Here is a 15,819-nt window from a genome sequence, read left to right on the forward strand (position 1 = left end):
TTATGCATTGCCTGTCTGTACTAAAATATTTCATATATCCCATAAATATATATACCTACTATGTACTCACAAAAATTTTTTTAAAAATTTAGATACCCAAACCAAACTTTTAGAGATAAAAATACATCTGAGATGAAAATACGTTGGGTGGGAATAATGGCAGATTAAACCACGCAGAAGAAAAACTTATGGATTTTGAAGACACAGCAATAGAAATTTCACAATGAGCCGCCTCCACAGTGGGCCTGCGAGAATCGAGGCCCTCGCCAGCGTACCCAAGTATCAAAACCAGTTCACGGCCTGGTACTGGCGAATGTTGGTGGTCTATGGGATCGGCACCTGGTCTCTGGTGGGCTCAGTGCTTTGCTTTGCCTGGAAAATGGCAAAGCCATCAGGTATTGAAGTACAGCAAAAGGATGGCTCAACAAGTGGAGTACCCAGTAAACTATCTGAACCCCCAAAAGGGTTTTATGTGGAAACAATTGTTACATATAAAGAAGATTTTGTTCCAATTACTGAAAAGATCCTCAACAACTGGAAATCATGGACTGGAGGCCTTGGTGCAGAACCATGACTGGCGGCTGAATTCTGAAAACCAGGATTTGGTTCAACATTGAAATTTGATAGATGCCTTGCTTCCCATTTTGTGTTTGTGAAAAGCATATATATTTAATTTTGCTATAAAACATAATCACTAATAATGTGCAATAAATATTTTCTTGAAGGAAACTGAAAAAAAAAAGTTCACAATGAAACATAGGGAGAAAAAAAGACTAAAAAAAAAAAAAACCAGTTTCAATAAGCAGTGGAATAACTGCAAGTAACCTAATATATATGTAATTGAAGTCCTGAGAGAGAGTATATTAATTTGCTAGGGCTGCCATAACAAAATACCACAGACTGGGTAGCTTAAATAAAAATGTATTTTCTCACGTTCCTGGAGGCTGTAAGTCTAAGATCAAAGTGCTGACAGGTTCTGTTTCTCCTGAGGCCTCTCTCTTTGGTCAGTGGACAGCCACCTTCTTGCTGTCTCGTCTGATGGCCTTTTCTTTATGTGTGCCTCCCTGTTATCTCTTCCTCTTCTTATATGGACACCAGTCATACTGGATTAGGGCCCCACCCTTAGAACTTTGTTTAACCTTAATTACCCCTTTAAAGGCCCCATCTTCAAAAGCAGATTGAAAGGGGTTAGTTTCAACGTATGAATGCAACAGACAGGAAAGAAATACGAGAACAAAAATTTTTTTGAAGAAATAATGTCTGAAAATTGTCCAATTTTGATGAAAATTCTAAACCCAGAGATTCAAGAAGCTCAACAAACCCAGGCACAAGACACAAGAAGAAAACGATACCACGGCACATGACAAATGGTCCAAAGCCAGAGATAACGAGAAAAACCTTAAAAGCAGTCAGGAAAAAAAAAAAAAGGTTTATTATGTATGGAATAAACAAGATAAGAATGAAAGTAGAAAGACTTCTTGTTAGAAACAATGCAAACCAGAAGAAAGTGAAGCAACATCTTTAAAGTACTGACAGAAAAAAATTGTCAACGTAGAATTTTATACCCAGTGAAAACCTTATGAAGACTTCTTCAGACGTATAAAAGCTAAAAGCTTTTCACCAGCAAATCTGTACTATAAGAAATGTTAAAGGAAGTCCTTGAGGCAGAAGGAAAATGATATCAGATGGAAATCTAGATTTATACAAAGGAAAGAAGAGAATCAGAAGTGGTACCTATTTGAGTAGTAATAAAAGACTCTTTTGTTATTTAGAAAAACCTCTTTAAAGTATAATTGACCATTTAAAGCAAAAATAATAAGATATTGTGGGACTATAATAAGTACAGTTGACCCTTGAAACACATGAGTTTAGACTGTGTGACTCCACATACAGAGATTTCTAAAAATAAATATATTGAAAACATTTTTGGAGATTTGAGACAATTTGAAAAAACAGATGAACTGCGTGCATATCTAGAAATATTAAAACAATTAAGAAAAAGTCATATCATGAATGCATAAAATATATGTAGATACTAAGCCTTTATCATTTACTACCATAAAAGATACACAAATCTATTATAAAAAGTTAAAATTTATCAAAACTTACGCACACACAGACCATACATGGCACCATTTGAAGTCGAGTAAAATGTAAGCAAATATAAGAATGCAGTATTAAATCATAGCTGCATAAAATTAACAGCAGTACATACTGTACTACTCTGTTGCTATTGTGAGCTCAAGTATTGGGAGTATCTGCTTAAAACACCACATGACCCTAATCTCCTTATGAGCAGTTGTCTCTTCAGTAAATTGCATATTGCAGTAAAAAGTGATCTCCCCTGGTTCTCGCTATTTTTCATCGTGTTTAGTACAATACCATAAACCTTGAATAACATCATGGGACCCATACAAAGTGCCACTAGTGATTCTGGAAGTGCTCCCAAGAAGAAGAAAAAAGTCATGACATTAAAAGAAAAAGTTGAATGGCTTGATATGTACCACCGTTTGCAGTCAGACACTGCAGTTGCCACCATTTCAGACAGATGATATATCTTGTAAATGGATGGTGTGAACTTCTGGTATGGATAAATACAGTACAGTACTGACAATGTATGTTCTCTTCTTTATGATTTTCTTAACATTGTCTTTTATCTTACTGTATTGTAAAAATACAGTGTATAATACATATATAAAATATGTGTTAATCAATTGTTTAGGTTATCAGTAAGGCTTCTGGTCAATAGAGGCTATTAGTAGTTAAGTTAGTTCAGCTTGGGGGAAGTCAAAAGCTATAGGAGAATTTTCTATTGTACAAGATGAAGGGGGAGGGCAGTGCCCCTAACCCTTGCATTGTTTGAGGGTCAACTGTAATTATAATATAAATGAGTTCTGAGTGTTGCTATGGGATTAAGCTGAAGCTGTGAGATAGGGATTGCCGCAGCAGTGTTAACTGAAACTGCCTATTTCCTCAGAGAGCTTATAACGTCGAACCATTTTTTACTTTTTCTGCATTAATTTGATCACAAACTAAGATGACTACTGCTTTATCTGATTTTTACCACTTGTGGTCTTAGTATAGTAATATCTAAGCACACAGTTCCTCCGGGTATAAGATCCCTTTATAGTATAAAGATCCCTTTAGTCTGTCTGAGCTGAGTGTGGTGGCTCACGCCTGTAATGTTAGCACTTTGGGAGGCCGAGGCGGGCTGATGGCTTAAGCCCAGGAGTTTGAGACCAGACTGGGAAACATGGTGAAATCCTGTCTGTAAAAAATACAAAACAAGAAGCCAGGTGTGCTGGCGCACGCCCGTAATCCCAGCTACTCAGGAGGCTGAGGTGGAAGGACACCTGGGCCCAGGGAGGTCAAGGCTGCAGTGAGCCGTGATGGTGCCACTGCACTCCAGCCTGGGCAACAGGGTGAGACTCCATCTCAAAAACAAAAACAAAAAAAGTCTGTCTGGGCAGACTGGAGGGGCTCAGAGTCCTGTCTTTACTAATTTCAAACACAGTCATTTAAAATAAGTTTAGACTTAGCTTCTGACTCAACTTGGATAGGACTCTCCTTTTTGGGAAAATTAGGAAGAAGATGAGGTAAAAGTGTCTCCTTAAAAGTCAGAGGCAGAAATTTAACCGGGGGATCATAGATGGGCATAGCTAACTCGATAGGTCCTTTCTCGACCAGCTCAAGGTAGAGAAATACAGGAAAAACTCAACACCATAGGCTGTGTCATAAATAGGAAAAAGGGTTTGGGTTTGTAAAGTGGTCTGGATATTTCCTTATTCCCACATTTCCTTATTCCCCCTTATTAAAAACACCACTTTGGGTCACTTTTCAACAGATTTATTTTATTTATTTATTTTTTTCAATAATATACTTCTCCAGTAGAAGGCCAACTCCTTGATGGCAGGGCAGCTGCTTTGAGTTCGGAAAGTACAAGAACTCGTCTCTGGTAAGTGTGGCACAATGGAGAAGGAGGAACCACGCTTTATATTCATGCAAACATAAATCAGTGAAAAGCAATTGCCTGTAGGGATCAGGCCTGAGGGTGGGAGAGCAGTTGGGCAGAGATCAGCTACCATCTGGTATGATGACCTACATTTATTAATAGGAAAATGTGCATATTATGTCACTGAGTAAAACAACAGGTAATAAGATAGTGTGTAGTGTGCAAAGATAAATACTTGACAAGCTGCGGTGTGATTTTAGATTAATTTTATTTTTCTTGTTTGTTCATTTTCATGTACTACTTTTTTTTTTTTTTTACAGAAGATACGTTTTACTTACTAAACTAAGGGGAAATAATACGAGTTTTTAAAAAATTGAATAAGATTCTGGACCCTCACTGAGAATTCAGATACTCAAGAGACTTCTCAAAATTCTCACCTGTCTTCAGTGGCTTAGGGTGTTCTTACTTGGGGGACAGGGATTCGGGCACAGTCTCTTCAGCAGAAAATTAGCCACTCTTCGAACAGCCCGGGCAGCTCTTGAAAATACCAGGCTACGGCATCCTCCGGAAACCAACACAGAAATACAACCAACATTTCTCAAGAACACTGGAAACAACCGAATGGCCCAATATTATGTGATTTTTAAAGTAAATTATGGGACCGCCAGATAATTGGAATATTTGCAGCCATTAAAATCTACAGTTTATAAAAATATTTAATAACATGGGAAAATGCTCAAATTGTAACATTAAATTTAAAAAGTCATATATGGTGTTATGCTATTTGAAAAGAGAATTATATATGCAATTTAATTTCCAAAAGGAAATAGACCCAAATGTTAATAAATGTTATCCCTGGGTAATAAAAATATAAATAATTTCAGTTTCTTTACCCCTTTCTCTATTTTCAAAAATTCCTACCATGACTTAGTTTTATAATTAGAACACAAAAAGTTATTATTATAATTATTTTAAAAGAAGTTGGCTTATAGAACTGGAGAGAGGTTCATGACACAGGCTCTAAAGCAGACAGCGTAGGTAAAAATCCTGGCTCTGACAAGTCAGCAAGCCACTGTCCCTCTCTGTGGCTCAATTTTCTTTTTCTTTTTTTTGAGACAGAGTCTTCCTCTGTTGCCTAGGCTAGAATGCAGTGGCATTATCATGGCTCACTGTAAGCCTTGACCTCCCAGGCTCAAGCAATCCTTCTGCCTCAGCCTCCCGAGCAGCTGGGACTATAGGCACATGCCACCAGGCCTGGCTAATTTTTAAAATTTTTTGTAGAGACAGGGTCTCAATTTTGCCCAGGCTGGTCTCAATCTCCTGGTCTCAAGGGATCCTTCCACTTCGGCTTCCCAAAGTGTTGGGATTACAGACATGAGCCTTCGTGCCTGGCCTAATTTCCTGATCTTAAAATAGAGATAATGATAGTACCCATTTCATAGGATGACTATAAGATTAAATGAATCAATTCATAATAAAGGGCTTAAAATCGTGCCAGGCATATAGTAAATGCCTCCCAAAGTTATTATTATTGCTATTATTATTATTGTAAGTTGAAAGTTCTAGCCTCCTACCTATTCACAAGTTTAGCTTTTCAATAAAAGCTATTTTCTGAACATAATCACAGACCTCCAAGATAAAGTAGAGCCTATATACCATATTTATGGCAAAAAAACTCTTAAAAATTTCCTTGTGGATCCGGTAAATTAGCTTGCTGAATTAGGCAGTGAAGAGCAAACCAGTTAGAGAGCCAGCCTGTGGTTGCTTTTTTCTTTCTCTACGGCCTTGATGCTGTAGACGTGATCACTGAGTTATACCAGTTTATTCAAACAACAGAGGGGTAAAGAAGAGCTCTCTAAATTTTTCCTTGGTGCACTCCACATTTATAGTTGTATCTCACCTCTCAGAATTTGGGTCCAAATTTGGGTGAAAAGTCAATACTCAAGATCACCCAACTAATAAGAAGTAGATCTGGGATTTGAACTTATATCTATCTGGTGCCACACTTTTTTTTTTTTTTTTTTTTTTTTTTTGAGATGGCGTCTCACTCTGTAGCCCAGGGTGGAGTGCAGTGGCACAATCTTGGCTCAGTGCAACCTCTGCCTCCCATGGTTAAGCGATTCTTCTGCCTCAGCCTCCTGGGTAGCTGGGACTACAGGTGTACGACACCACACCCTGCTAATTTTTGTATTTTTAGTAGAGATGGGGTTTCACCATGTTGGCCAGGATGGTTTCAAACTCCTGACCTCAGGTGATCCACCCTCCCCTTGGCTTCACAAAGTTCTGGGATTACAAGCGTAAGCCATCATTCCCAGCTTGACACCGTACCTTAGTGCTTAACCTATATATATATATACACATATACATATACGTGTGTGTGTGTGTGTGTGTGTATATATATATATATGTAGTTTGTTTGTTTGTTTTTTAGATGGAGTCTTGCACTGTCACCAGGTTGGAGTGCAGTGGAGTGATCTCGGCTCACTGACTGCAACCTCCACCTCCCGGGTTCCAGCGATTCTCCCGCCTCAGCCTCCTGAGTAGCTGGGATTACAGGCGCACACCATCACGCCCAGCTAATTTTTGTATTTTTAGTAGAGACGGGGTTTCACCAAGTTGGCCAGGATGGTCTGGATCTCTTGATCTCATGATATGCCCGCCTCAGCCTCCCAAAGTGCTGGGATTACAGGTGTGAGCCACCACACCCAGCTTAACCTGTATCTTACGACACTTTCCAAATGAAAGAAGAAAAACTTCAAGAGGATCACTTTATCTATCAAAACCCAGTAGTGGGAGATAGAGAGGATCAGTTTGTTTTCCACTTCTCACTCCTAAATCTTATCAGCACAAAACAAATAAAGATCTAGCATGGCATCCGTGCAAAGATCAGCTCTTGACTCTAAAACAGAGCACAGAGCAGAAGGAAACTGTTTTCTTCATAAAACCAAGAATGAATTATAAGTGAGGCCCCAAGTGCACCATGAATTGGGCTAGAAATCTGAATCCCAGTGTCATTATTTCAGGGAAACAGAGTTTCTCAGATGAGCAACTACTCTGGGTGAATGCTTGGGAAACAACTGGTAACCTGGTGCTCTGAGAGCCTTGGGGTTTGGCCAGCTCCTGTAGCATGAATGGTCTGTGCTGTCAATCCCTATCTCTCTGTCATCTGTATCCCTGCCTACCTCGTAGTGATCTCTTTCACCTGTGTTGCTCCTGCTTAAAAACTAGAATGCCACAACCTCTGCAAAGCTTGCCCCTACCCTCTGGGGACAGTGAGCCATTCTCTCCTCTACTGAGCTCACTGGCTCGGGACCTTTTCCTCCATGGCATTCCTTCTTGCTGTGGATTGATGCTTTCTGTCCTGTCACACCCCAATGAACGCCTTTAGGTCGAAGCATACAACCTTTTTTTTAAAAAAAAATTATTTTAGGATTGATGGAAATGCATTGAGATGATGAAAGTGAAATGATGGGCAGTGCCTGGTGCACAATAGGTGCTCAATAACTGTTCTTCCACTTTATTGGTTCTCCCACTTAGTGTTCCCAGCACTCAGTGTGATTCCTCAAACGCCATGGCTACTAAACAGATTGTTCATGTCTAAATAAATGAGTAAATAAATGGCCGGGCGCGGTGGCTCAAGCCTGTAATCCCAGCACTTTGGGAGGCCGAGACGGGCGGATCACGAGGTCAGGAGATCGAGACCATCCTGGCTAACACGGTGAAACCCCGTCTCTACTAAAAATTACAAAAAACTAGCCGGGCGAGGTGGCGGGTGCCTGTAGTCCCAGCTACTCGGGAGGCTGAGGCAGGAGAATGGCGTGAACCCGGGAGGCGGAGCTTGCAGTGAGCCGAGATCCGGCCACTGCACTCCAGCCTGGGTGACAGAGCAAGACTCCGTCTCAAAAAAAATAAAAATAAAAAAAATAAATGAACCCATTCTACCTCCTACCTCAAGGGCAGGTCATGTCTCCTGCTGATCTCTAGGAGTATCTCCTTATTTTCATTTACATTTCTGAAACATGTGTAACAACATTGGTCACGTGGCGGGGTATAGTAAATAACTTAATTGATTTTCTTCTGTTGCAAAAGATGTTGGTAGATTGAAATTTTACCTCTAAGGCAGCTATAGGAAGATGTGTTCTCCTGTTTCATTTTGAGTAGAGTGAGATTGCCAGGGGTCTTATATACAGAGCTTTAGGTCTCTCTAATAACACCTTAGCTTAACCCACTTGCCACGTAGAGAGTTGTTTTCCTTTCTTGATTTCTTTCTAAGCAGTTAATAACTAATATAAACTCTGGAAGAATAAGCTCTCCAAAAGTGAGGACCCTGGTGAAATCCAAACATTTACTGTTATGATCCTAAGTAAGGGCAGGAAGTCTCATTTATTTCCATATCCCTAGTGCTAGCCTGGTATTTAATGCATAGTAGAGACTCAAAAAATATTTCTTTGATAAATGAAGTTGCTTTTAAGGCAGTAAAGAGAAGGAAATTTATTAAATCTGCAGTGTAATTCTGTGATTGTCTATGGCTTTAGAGTCACACAGTACAGAGATAAAAAAATAATAATTTGCATATCTGAATAGAATTGTACAATTGAAAAAAGTGTTTTCTCATATATTGTATAGAATTATTTACATACCATTCATTGAGCCTCTACTGTATAATAGGTGCTTTGAATATCATTGTATCTAATCCTGACAACGCATCTTGAAATGTTATTATAATGTCCATTTTATAGGTGGAAAAAACAAGCTTAGAGGGGCTAAATGATTTGCCCAAGGCCACAGACTAACTAGTATTGGTCCACACATTAAAATGTGAGCTTCACATAGGCAGCATCTGGCACCAAGAATAGCGCCTGCCATATAGTAGATGCTAAATAAAGATTTGTTGAATAATGAACCAGATCTGGCTGACTCCAAAGCCTTCATTCTTTTCATGACATCATTTGCTACTCCATAAACTGTCTTTTGAAGTATCAGAGCAAGTAGCACACTTCTTTACATCCATGAGGACCTGAGGTCCAGGGAAATGAAGTTAATTTTTCTACATTGCACACGAGTGACTGGGCCAGAAACGGAACTCAAGTTTTCTGGCAGTATTATTTTCTTTTTTCCAGTCTGCATGGAGACCATGAGGCAGAGATAGGTTGTGGGCTGCTTCCTTTTCTCAGGAAAGTTCAGGGGTCTGGCCTGGAGAGGAACAGGTCAGAAGGAGTTATATCCAAAACTTTCCACCTAGAAAAGCGATTCAACGCTGGAGGAAAGTTACGTCCCCCGATAGAAGGATGGACTACTAGGGGCTACTTTCTTATTCACAACACTGGAATCTGATGTTTTGAGACAGGGCTAGTCCTGTGGTGATGTCTAACCAGGCAGCTGAAACCTGATAGTGGTACTTCATCACACAATTGTATTTTTCCTAATCATATCACTTAAAATGGTCATGGGCCTTTAACTTTTTAAGGAAGAAACTGGTGTTAAATTATACATCTTAAAGTCATTATGATTTTTTTGGCCAAATAAATCTTCTCTTCTCTTTTTTCATTGCACTTTTAACATCAAAAAAATGGGGGCTGGGCGTGGTGGCTCATGCCTATAATCCCAACACTTTCGGAGGCTGAGGCGGGTGGATCACCTGAGGTCGGGAGTTCAAGACCAGCCTGGCCAACATGGCGAAACCCCATCTCTACTAAAAATACAAAAATTAGCTGGACTTGGTGGTGGGCACCTGTATTCTCAACTCTTCAGGAGGCTGAGGCAGGAAAATCGCCTAGGAGGCGGAGGTTGCAGTGAGCCGAGATCGCGCCACTGCACTCCAGCCTGGGCAACAAGAGCAAAACTCCATCTCAAAAAAAAGAAAATGGCTATGAACATCTTACTGTTAGTAGTAGTTTGTAGCTATGGCAACTCATATATCTATTTGTTAAGTACCCAACTAGCTGTGTCTCCATGCTAGGTGTACAGTTAAATAAGTAAGTAGATATATACATACATACATAAATAACTACAAGTTCACAATATTCCACACAGCATTAAGGAGATCATGTAAAACTGAACAAACATATACCAGGCCCACAATCAAATAAACCTACTATCTGAGATCATGTGCAATGAAGTCATTATAGCTACACAGGTCAAGAGACTAGACCATCTCAAAGTCATTTCTTCCTTGCTTTCAACTTCTCCATCCTTCCTTTCTTTTTACATCTGTTTGTTTGTTTTTAATCTCTGAGTATTTTGCCTGTTAATCTTTTCAAAGCATCAAAGTCTGAGTGAAGATAAACCAGAGCCCGCTCTAGTTACACCCACCTCAGGAATCCCCAAACCTAAGCTCTCAACAATAGCTTGCAGAAAAGCCATACAAACCATTCCTGGTTGGGAAAGAAGTCATCCTCATCAGCAGCTCATATGCTGACAAAGCCCAACAAAGGAGACCACATGTGGCCGTCATAACTGCATGGATATGCCTCTCACAGCTGACATGTCTCTCCCTTCCTGGATTCTCACACTGTGTCTGGTACACGCCTTGGCAAAACTCACTCCAAAGACACCACAGAGTATTGGAGCTATGTTTTCCTTGTCTCTTGTTCCTCCCCTCATCTCCACACTTAATAACTCCACATTGCACAGTGGAACACTTGGCAAGGCAAGAAAGAAATCAAGCCTGGATGCTAGGGACAGCTCCTGTCATGAGAAGGATCCATGATTGTCTCTTGCCCTTTTCTCTCCTCCTCAGTGCACTTCTGCTTTCCCCTAATTTTTCCATCTTATACATCTTTTATTGTTTTCTAAATATAGACACGCTAAAACCTCCGTGGAAAGACATCTATTGAAACCAGAGTGATAGCAAACAATGTGCCCAGCAGGCAAATCGCAAAACAAATAGAGGGTGCACTCAGCACTTTTTTCTTCTGCTGCACAAAAGAACCCAAATAAGGCTCCTGGAACCATGGGTTGAGTAATCAAATCCTTTTCCTGGATGTACAACAGCACAGCTTTGGGAGATAACTAATTCAGCTCATGTAATTGTACACCCGTCTAGAAGAGGAAAAGGAAGCACAAAAAGAGAGAAAAGGAGAACAGGCCAAACTTTTAATGGCTTGCCCTCCTTCTGCACCTGCCATGACTTGCAAGCAGAATATTGTATCCCAGCTGGCCACTTGTCCTGAATCTGAGACCCCAAGATACCCATTGCCCTTGGAATTAAAGAATTATAAATGGAATTTTTGCACCTGCAAATTAAAAAGAAAAAAGATAGCAAGAAAACTTGGAAAGGTCCCTTGAAACATTTCTATCACCCTTGTCAGGCTGTGTTTACTGCCTCTGGTGAATGCTAACCAGACACATGAGTAAGGACTCTTGAGGACAATTTAGCTGTTTCACTGAAATTAATTTTGATTCCTACGGATTAACCATAAAGACATGCACTGGCTGCAGGTGTGCCAAAGCCAGCATTCGGAGAAAATCCAAACAAATTTTGTGGAGACGGTTAATGACTCCTGCAAAATTAAATTGAAATAGTCTAAGAACATATGGAAAGAATCAATCATTTCTCATTTTGAATGAATATTATTTTAGCATGCATAGATTTCTGATATAATTTTCTTCCTTTCCCTTAAGGGTCAAGAAGTACTCAAACACTAAGTCTTTTCGCAAAAGAGAAGATTTTTTTTTCTCCAAGAAAGAGGATAAACGTGTTTCATAAATCTTTTTACTTGTCTAATGCAGAAATTTACATCTGGAGTTCCATAGACACTGCTCAAAGCCCTCTCAGAAAACACAACTCTGCTCTTGGGGTAATCACGCTTTTCTAGTGTCTGGACACTGGCTCTGGCTTCCATTTAGAATAAGATCTGGGCCCACTTGTTATGCATGTCCATATTAACTAGACAAGTCATAGAATTTAAATGTGATATGAGGCGACAGCACAGAGGCAATAGCAATAGAATAGAATTAGAAAAGTCTTTTTCAAGTGTTTGGAAGGAAATTACTATATTAACAAAATCCCACAGCCACATGTTCACACTCTTGCACCCCCATTCCACGTGCAAAGCTGTCTCCAGAGTTCTATCTCCAGGGGAGTGAAACAGTGGCAGGTGCAGCCATCTTAAGCGGGGGCTCCCCCGGCGTTAGTGCCACCCATGATGTTTCTTCTCCAAGACCTTCCTCTAATCCCATTTATAGTTTATTTACCCAAGTTATTTACACTTTGTTCCAGAAAATAGTTAAGACAACATTAGTAATATAAATCCTCATCCACATCAATCACAGATATCAGCTGTCTAGTCTTTACTCATTCTTCATTCAACAAATATAGATTATGGTTTTGTATCCTACCAGGCATTATTTTAGGCACAGGGCAGGAGATAATACAAAGAAGAAGAAAAACTAGTCCCCTTATTCTTGGGGACCATATAATTTAGGGGTCAAACGGATGCATAAACTTCTAAATAAAAACATAGCAACACTGTTCGTGCAAAAATCATGTACTAATATTTTTCTCTCTTTTAACTTTGCATTTATTTTCACATATATTTATCAAAAACCTATTATGTGTCAGGCAGTATGTTAAGAATTGGGGATATAACTCTGGATACAAAAATCCAAAGAAGAATTTCAAAACAACATTCCACAATTCCAGGGACAGCAGGAAAGAAGTCACAGACACCTATTTGTAATGTTTGTGCCTATAGAGATGGAGCAGAGAATTGAGAAAATTTTTTTTAAAAGTCATTTCTATGTGGGTTGGGAAGAAATCCTAAATTTTGTGGAAAGCAGAGAAATAGGGAGTGGTAAAGAACTAATGACTGCCTCGTTCAGCTTTCCTTAGGCTAATATTACAATTAATCCCTGTTCCCTGAGCATTTATTATTCTGGGGAGTGGGGGGCTGATTGTAGAGGATTAAATCCAGATTCCAGCAGTTGGGGGACCAAGCATTAATTGTATAAAATTCACAAAAGAGGTCACCTGGAATTGGCTGTATAAATAATTAAAAAGTAGGAAAAAAAGGAAATATGAGATAGCCAGAAAAGAAAGTCTTTGAGAGAAAAGGAAAGCTGGAGAAAGATACAATAAAAAACAAAATGAGACAGTAACAGGCCAAAAGGGTAATATCTTTCCTCTGGTCCTGCTGACTAGAATCCTGGTTCAAATCCTTAGCCAATTAATTGGTGTAATCATTAGTTTATGGGCTCCATCTGCCTAGCATCCCTAGAGGACTGTGACCATGCTCTGGTCATCCATGTCTCCAAACCTCAGCACAGTATCTGGCCCAGAGCTGGCCTTCAGTAAGTGTTGCTTAAATAAATTAAAAAAAAAAAAAGTGAATCATGTGAAAGAGAGGATAGAAGTAAGTTAAACACACAAATAGATGAGGAGCTCTTCAAAAAAATTCAGGGAAAATGTGTATTATGAAAAACCTACACAGATAATTCAAAATGTGTGCACAAAAATAAACTCATACTAACTTGTTATAGCATGTCTGAACAGGATCTAGTTTGGGGCACTAAGAAGGATAAGACATCAGTTTGAGAACAGTCCCCATCAGAGCAACATGAATTCTATTAATAAAACTGAAGCAACAACTAACGTCAAGGCTGGGCACAGTGGCTCACACCTGTAATCCCAGCACTTTGGGAGGTTGACGTGGGCGGATCACCTGAGGTCAGGAGATCAAGACCAGCCTGGCCAACATGGTGAAACCCCGTCTCTACTAAAAATACAAAAATTAGCAGGGCATGGTGGCACACACCTGTAATCCCAGATACTCGGGAGGCTGAGGCAGAATTGCTTGAATCGGGGAGGTGGAGGTTGCAGCGAGCCGAGATACGCCACTACATTCCTGCTTGGGACAGAGCGAGACTCCGTCTAAAAAAAAAAAAAAAAAAAAGAACTAACATCAAATGTATGGTTTGGGTAGAAAAACAGTGAAATCATTGATGCTTTACAAAAAGTTTATGGAGACAATGTCCCAAAGAGATCAGCAGGGGTCTTTCTATGTTGCCCAAGCTGGCCTTGAACTCCTGGACACAAGCAATACTTCTGCCTTGGCCTCTCAAAGTGCTGGGATTACAGGGTGAGCCACCGTGCCCAGCCCTGAAATTCTTTTTGTTTTGTAATCTTAAAAAGTCTTTAGCCAAGCCTGGTGTCTTACACCTGTAATTCCAACACTTTGGGACGCTGAGGTGGAAGGACTGCTTAAGGCCCGGAGTTCAAGACCAGCCTGAGCAACATAGCGAGACCTCATTTCTACTACAAATTTAACAAATTAGCTGGGTGTGGCAGCATGCACCCGTACTCTTAACTACTTGAGAGGCTGAGGCAGGAGGACTGCTTGAGCCCAGAAGTTCAAGGTTGCAGTGAGCTATGATCTCACCACTGCACTCCAGCCTGGCAGCAGAGTGAGACTCTGTCTCTAAAAATAAAAATTAAAAATATCCTTTACAGGGCATCCATTTTTCTTCAGATGACAATGCAAAAAAGATTGCCCTGGCTGATTGCAGTGGTTCACGCCTGTAATCCCAGCACTTTGGGAGGCCGAGGCAGGCGGGTCACTTGAGGCCAGGAGTTCGAGACCAGCCTGGTCAACATGGTGGGTCAACATGGTGAACCCTGTCTCTACTAAAAATAAAAATAAAAATAAAAAATTAGCCTGGCATAGTGGTGCATGCCTGTAATCTCAGTCACTTGGGAGGCTGAAGCAGGAGAATTGCTTAAACACAGGAGGTGGAGGTTGGAGTGAGCTGAGATAATGCCACTGCACTCCAGCCTGGGTGACAGAGTGAGACTCCATTTCAAAAGAAAAAAAAAGACTGCCTTGACATGGTTACATTCCCAGGACCCTGCGTTCTTTAGGAAAAGATTAAATGGCTGGTATCATTGTTTACAAAAGTGTCTTGGACTTGATGGAGCTTATGTTGAAAAATAAAGCTTATATTTTTCATTTTTATCTTTTAATTTAATAATTTTCCATGAACTTTTTGAAGTCCCCTCTATTCTGTACACAGGAGGCTTCAGTTATATCCCCTAAGTTTTGGTATGTTGTGTCTTCATTTTTCCTCCTTTCAAAGTACTTTTTGCCTCTCAAATTATTTTCAGATTCTCTTTTGATTTCTTCTTTGTTCTTTGACCCATGAGTTATTTAGGAGTATGTTGTTTAATTTCCACATATTGTGTTTCCCAGCATTTCCACAGGAAAATGACAATGTTAAACTGAGAGGCCCAAAAAGAACACCATTTGGAGAGGACAGGACATAGTTCAGAATGAGCAAAAGGTTTCCTGGTGACCTCTGCTAAGAATGAACTCGTCTACATACACCTGCCCTCCAGCTCTCCACCCAGAGAACACAGATGCGCTCAGCAAATACTTTTTTTTTTTTTTTTTTTGAGATGGTGTCTCACTCTGTTGGCTGGAGTACAGTGGCATGATCTCGGTTCACTGCAACCTCCACCTCCCAGGTTCAAGCAATTCTCCTGCCTCAGCCTCCCGCGTAGCTGGGGCTACAGGTGCGCACCACCATTCCCGACTAATTTTTTTGTATTTTTAGTAGAGACAGGGTTTCGCCATGCTGGCCAGGCTGGTCTTGAACTCCTGACCTCGTGATCTTCCCACCTTGGCCTCTCAAAGTACTGGGATTACAGGCATGAGCCACCGTGCCTGACCAGGCTAACATTTTTTGAAAGCTTCCTACGGTGCTGGGTTATGTGAATTATTATAACTATTACAATAACCTTATGAGGTAGGTACTATTATCCCCATTTTACAAATGAGTTGAGACCTAGAGAAATTAAGTACCTTTCCAAAGATCACCCAGCCCAAAAATGGCAGAATGAAGATTTGAACCTATCCTCCTAACCATCATGC

General features: G+C 40.2%; 1 protein-coding gene across 1 annotated transcript; it reads left to right on the forward strand.

The window, feature by feature from the left end:
- Positions 1–223: 223 nt before the first annotated feature.
- On the forward strand, positions 224–723 carry LOC112635839 (small integral membrane protein 26-like). Its single transcript, XM_025403953.1, has one exon. It carries the CDS (start codon positions 224–226, stop codon positions 572–574), a length of 351 nt encoding a protein of 116 aa, XP_025259738.1. The 3' UTR covers positions 575–723.
- Positions 724–15,819: the final 15,096 nt, after the last annotated feature.

This window comes from Theropithecus gelada, chromosome 12, assembly GCF_003255815.1.
Source record: "Theropithecus gelada isolate Dixy chromosome 12, Tgel_1.0, whole genome shotgun sequence".
In the NCBI taxonomy this organism is placed as follows: Eukaryota; Metazoa; Chordata; class Mammalia; order Primates; family Cercopithecidae; genus Theropithecus; species Theropithecus gelada.